We start from the raw sequence: 5,934 nt of genomic DNA, 5'->3' as shown, positions 1-5,934 counted from the left end.
GGGTGGCGGAAGCTGCACAGCAGCTCCGGCCTGGAGTAGGGGTGCGAGAGGGCACGGAAGGTGTCCAGCGGGCGGATGGAAGTGGCGAAGGGTGACGAGGCCGCGGCCGCCGCGCCAGAGGCCGCGGCCGCCGCGGCCGCCGCCGTGACACCCACGTGCGGGTAATAGTGCAGCGGCACGTGCGAGTGGAAGGGGTAGGGCAGGCTTCCGGTGGCGGCCGCGTGCGTCATCATGTAGGTGTAGAAGCTGGGGTCGGCCGGGTGAGGCCACGACATGGCCAGGCGCTGCCGTTTGTCCTTCATGCGCCGGTTCTGGAACCACACCTGAAGGGAGAGCCGCACCGCGGCCCGAGTTAGGGAGTGCCCTGAGGCCTCAGCCCCCTCCCTGGGCCTCTACACCTTTCCCGGACCTCCAGAAGGCCTGACCTACTCCCCTTCGACCTGGCCTAGCTTGGAGACCCTCTGCTATCCCAGCTGGTAGTGAGGGAGGCACTGGGAACAGGCGTGGGCACACTTTCCTCAGCAAAAATAATCTTCTGCCCTGTGTCCGACTACTGCGGCTCCTGCTCCCTTGCTCTTCGCTGCGTTTTATGGCCCCAACGCGACCATCCCTCTCCCCACCACCCACTGGTGCCCAGCCTTGCTGAGCACCAGTCTCTCAATCCCAGGATTTGCACGGGATTCTAGGCCACCTTGGAAGAGGAGCTACCCAGGCAGCTTTTCTAAAAAGTCGCCGCTTGAGGTCTTGAGTCCTCTGAGCTGCAAGGACCTGCCCCAAGGGCACGGGTCCGATTTTGATACTGAAGGGATGATTTTGTTGGAATCGTTCGCCTCAAATGAGTGGCGGGAACAACATCCTCTTAAACTGGGAAAGGGACTGTTATACCCCTCCCAACACGGTCTAATGAAGACATCATTCGTCACAACTCTAAATTAAAGAAAGCCCGATAAAACCAAACGGAGACTTCCACAACCTCCCTTATCCATTGGAGCTTCCTCTTTTCTTTTTCTAGAGTGTGGGGTCCTCCGTGAAGTGTTGGCCACATCGTCCAACCTCCCAGCTCTCTCTCCCCGATTAATAAAATTAATCACTTAGAGACATATAAGTAAGGATAATTTCGGTGTATTCTCCTTTCCCCCAGGAGGTTGCTTTTTTCCTGCTGCCCGGGAGGAAAATGTTTAGGAAACTACTTTCTCAACCCAATCGATTTTTAAAATACAGTATTCTTCTCTCCATGTTGTAACGATTTATGTGGAAAATAAATCTCCAAGATCAAGAGCAGATGAAAAGTTTCACCTAGGGCTCGTGCCAGAGGAACAAAGACCAGCCGGCTTTGCCGCCGCCGAGGGGAAACTGGGGCCATGGCCATGGGCTAGGGGCACCTGGGCAGGCGGCTGGGCAAAATTGAACAGAGACCAGTGCTTCCGGCCTCGGCTCCGCGATTCCCCGGGCCTTCCCAGGTCAGCCAGGCCCGCCAACCCTTCGGATTTGGCAGCTGAGAAACAAATTTGCCAATTCCTTTGGTGACTCTACCCCCACGGATTTTCAGACCCGCAGCTAAATGTGGCCACCCAGGAAAGAGAAAGGATAAACAAAAATCAACCCAGACACCCCCGGGGAGGCTAGAAAAGGCGCGTGCTGGAATCGATACCTTGATGGTGGTTTCGGGCAGGTTGAGCGCAGCGGCCAGCTCACACCGGCGGGGCCGCGACACATAGTTCTCCCTGTAGAACTCTTTCTCCAGGCGCGCGATCTGTTCGCGGGTGAATGCCGTGCGGTAGCGCCGCACCTGATCCGCGCCAGAGCCGGAGCCGCCCAGCGACGCGCCCCCGCCGCCGCCGCCGCCGCCACCGCCGCCTCCATGCAGGCTGCCAAGGCCAGAGCCCGACGCAGACGTCGTGGTGCCCGCGGCGGAGCCGCTCTCCGCGTACCCTGGCAAACAAACCGCCGACAGCGCGAGAGTCACTGCAGGGCCGAGATCTCCGCGCTGGAGCTGAGCACGGATGGGGGAAGCCAGGAGAGGACGGCAAGAAGCTGCCTGAATTGATGGGGTCTGTCATGCTTACAAATTGCTGCCGTGAATGGAATCAATAAAGTTTGGGAGCCCTTTATAACCAAATAATAGGAACTTAATTAGGAAGTTTCTTTTTTCTTAATAATCAGAAATTTTCAACTCGGCAGGAAAACTGGCCAAGGGAAAATGCCTACATCTAGGCGTAGTTTGGTAAACTCTGGGTTGACCATGGTCAGGAGATGGCAGGGCAGCTCTCTGTACGGCTTTCAACCTTTCTTTGATAGTCTTTTGGGTTTGGTTAAAAATATTTTTAAGATTCAAAAGACAGCGGCAGCTCAAACCGGAACCATTAGGCAGTGGACTCTACTTTTCAACTCTTTCTCCCGCTGACCCAAGCGGGTCTCCCAGAGGCGCCCGGCGAGGCTCCCTCCGACTTCCTCAGGATGCCCCCTCCACTCGGCCTTGGGGAATCAGGGGCGAGGGGGTTCCGAGCAGCTACCCAGGGCACCCTTCCCTTAGCGCGACTCAGCGGTTGGCTAGAGGTCGGTCAGCTCGCACGGGCTTCGAGACCAGCCCGAAGAAACAGTTTCACGGACTCGGGCGAAGGCGGGCGGGCGGGCCTGGAACCTCCGAGGCCTGCGCCTCGCCGGGAGGCTCTAGGAGCAGAGGCAGGAGGGCAAGGTTCCCAGCAGGCGTCCCGCCCCCGCCGGAGCCCGCTGGGTGCAGCTGGCCTGCGGAGGGTCGGTTAAGGGCAAAGGCAATAGGAAGGACCAGCAGGGGCCGCGGAAGAACAGGGAGGATAGGACTAGAGAGCGCGGCAAGGGCGGCGCGGTTACCTTTGCCATTGTTTTCCTTGAGCGGCGCGGCAGCAAGGCCGCCAGGGGAGCGCAGCGCCGAGCAGCCCACCTCCACGTCGCTGCTCATGTCCGCCTCGGCGGCCGCCTCTGAATAATGACCCGGCTTTTTACGGCCTTCAGCGGCGGACGAGATTTCGGAGGAGACGGTGCTTTCGCTGCCCGGGTGCTGCAGGTTGAACAAAGTGTCTATTTCGAATTTGCCCTTGGCAGGGAGGTCTCCCAGAGCGCCATGCAGGGGGGCGGACGGCAGGCGCGGGCTGAGGCGAGCCGGGTGCTGCGAATTTTCCAGGGCCTCGAGCACAGCATTGCCAGCCGAATCGGATAAACTGGAGAACCGCTTGCCGGCCGTGGGGCTGTGCAGCCCTCTCTCCATCAGAATCATCTCTTTTCTTATTCTTTCCATCATCTCAGCTTTCTAAAAAATGTCACAGTGGCCCGGCTGTCCCGTCCTAATGATGGGCTGCGCCTAGGGCTAATTCTCATTCAGCCCCAGCGAGCTCCTCTAAATATTATTATCTCTTTTGGAGGGAGGCGGAAAAATTGTGGGATGCCAGAGCGAGGGAATGACTGGTCAAAATGACCCATACATCCTTCCGAGCCCGAGATGTCATTCATCAAAAAGTAGCGCTCGCTCGTCATTAAGGTACCAATGACGCCGTTCGAATAATCATTTATTGTAACAGGTTTATAAGCAAATAAATACACGCTCCTGTCAGTGGGTAATGAAGGCAGCTTCGGAGCAGACAAATAGATCCAGGTAGGAGGCGAGAAGAGACAAGAAGTGAGGAGGAAGGCTCCGGTCCTTTGCCCGCTCAGAGCCGGTTCTGTTCGCCCGGGGGTTTGGCCTCGGGGGTGAAATTGACAGTCTGATTAATAGAGCGCGCCGCGGCACATTTCCCCCTTCATTTAGGGGCATCATTACGCTCTCAGTTTGCTGGGTTGCCCCTTAGGTCCTAATCATGCAGCGCCTTCCTCATTTTTCCTCGGACACAGATACGTGTTAAATAATAGATAATGCTTTGATTTTCCAGAGTAGATCGTCGGGGAAGGTTTTTTTTTTTTTAACATTTACGAGCGGGAGGGGGTAAGGGAGGGGACAAGAGGGAGGATGTAGAAGAGTTGCGTAAGGAGAAGACCTTGCGCTCCTGTCTGGATTACTTATCTGTCGAATTTTAGAATCAAATATGTATTTTATTTAACAAACAGATGCCTAATTTTCTCTCTCCCCACTTCTTTGCCTGAGCCTGGCTACTCTCCTCCCACCCCAGCTGAGAGAGAGAGAGTGAGAGACAGAGACAGAGAAAGAGAAAGGAAATATCGTAGAGTTTTGAAAGCACTTTAGTGCTACGTGGCTGGGGAGGTGCGTTGGGCCCGCGCCTCCAAACGGAAATCATTAGGTCCTCTCTGATTTTTTAACACCGTTTGCAGAGAGAGTACTGAACTTGAAGTCCTGGGTTTTTTACTTTTATAACCCTGCTGATGGATAGGCTCCTCGCCTACGCATTTTCCCTGGGGAAAATGAACTCGGCTGGACGATTTCATAGTCGAATTCGACAGCTAACTTTAAACACAGTCGCGATTTACAACGCCATATGGGCCGCCCCAGATCCACTTTTTACGTTGCCAGCTTTCCCCCTCCCTCCTCAAATCGAATTATTTGTGGCAAAGCTGCCGAATTTCTAGGTCAAAGGGGGAAAGAAGGGACTTAGCCTACTTTCCCTACCATCCCGCGATCCTCTCTTCTCCACTGCTCTTCTTTCTTCCCTCCTTCCTCTCCTCCCCCAACCCGGCTTCTTACCTGTGGCCCTGAGTAGTCCCGGTGCTGAGTCTGGTCGCAGAGAGTCTCGGACCAGCCTTGCTGCTGCTTCTTGCGGCCTGAGCTTGGCGGCTGAGCCTCTTGGCGATAACTTTGATGGTCATAATGACGCCGGTGGCAACCATTTTAACGAAGATCAATCTTCACTCAAGGCCGTTGCACATCTCCTCCTGCGCTTGCGCCCCACCCTGTCCGGACCCCCAATGCACTGTGCTGGTCTGCCAGCCAGCAGCGAAAAGAGGAGAATACGCGGCCACCGGCGGGAGGGAACAAGAGAAGACAGGGACAGGACACAGAGGTCGGCCTGCAAGCTTCCGAAGCGGCCGAGAGACCCTGGCAGTCTGGGCGCTGGGCGCGGGTCTTGCATCCTCGCCCCGGCGCCAATTCAGACCCCAACCCAGCCCCCCTCCTTCCTCCCTGCTGCCACACCCAGCACATTGGGGTGTGTTAGGGGCAAACCCAGAATCTATTTGCCCATCTCTCCGTTGGCGCTTTCCTTTTAACCTTGAACCCATTGGGGGCGCGTCAGGAATGTAAGGGGAGACGAGGTGTTAAATATATTTATATACATTTATACACATAGTCAATGCCAAAAGTTTCTCTCCCGTTCCCCTCGGCGCCAACTTACTTCAACAACGCGAGCTTTGCTTAGAAAATCAATTCCACCTCTTTAGATAATAAACGGAATTCTCCCCCAAGGTGAGAAATGGAAAGCTGGATAGGCACGCGGTGGTTTGGGGGGGGGGGGCACGGAGTGGGCGTTAGAACCCAGAAGATGACTTGACTCAGCATCCACCTCCCACCCTATCCTAGAGGCCACACGACTCTGAGCACTATGACCCCCTCCTCGAGCCTGCTTTCTGGCCATTAACGCGGTCAAAGATTAGTCTTGTGGATACCCCCACCTCTCCCTCCTTGTGGACTCCACAGTCCAGGCCTCCAGTTCTGCCACCCCTGGTAGGGTGCTCCTGGCAAAGAGAAGTCGCAGTCCCAGGAACCTTGGGAAGGGTACCCTCCCCCTAGTCCCACTCGCTTAGAGAAATGAATGGGACACTTCGGTCCAGCCTCGGGTCCGTGGGTGGCCACGGCCTTGGCGGGGGGTGGGGGGGAATCTGCGGAGGCGCAACCCGGGCGGAAGTCGCAGATGCCTTTATTGCTGTCGTTTGGCGCCCCCGTCTGTTTTATTCGCGGCTTCAGCAGCTTCGAGCTGCTTTCAATCGCAGAAGCCGCTGCTGGGGGCTGGGGTG

General features: G+C 56.2%; 1 protein-coding gene across 1 annotated transcript in view; it reads right to left on the bottom strand.

Moving 5' to 3' along the window:
• Nucleotides 1-3,277, bottom strand: part of EVX2 (even-skipped homeobox 2) — a 10,272-nt gene extending 6,995 nt beyond the window's left edge. Inside the window, exons 1-3 of the mRNA XM_029933302.1 lie at nucleotides 2,851-3,277; nucleotides 1,652-1,932; nucleotides 3-323 (exon numbers count right to left, since the gene is read on the bottom strand). Coding sequence (XP_029789162.1) covers nucleotides 3-323; nucleotides 1,652-1,932; nucleotides 2,851-3,277 — 1,029 coding nt within the window. The remainder of the gene's footprint in view (nucleotides 1-2; nucleotides 324-1,651; nucleotides 1,933-2,850) is intronic.
• Between the last annotated feature and the right edge of the window lie 2,657 nt (nucleotides 3,278-5,934).

This window comes from Suricata suricatta, chromosome 3 (genome assembly GCF_006229205.1).
Source record: "Suricata suricatta isolate VVHF042 chromosome 3, meerkat_22Aug2017_6uvM2_HiC, whole genome shotgun sequence".
Taxonomy (NCBI): Eukaryota; Metazoa; Chordata; class Mammalia; order Carnivora; family Herpestidae; genus Suricata; species Suricata suricatta.
This window is presented reverse-complemented; position numbering and strand designations above follow the sequence as displayed.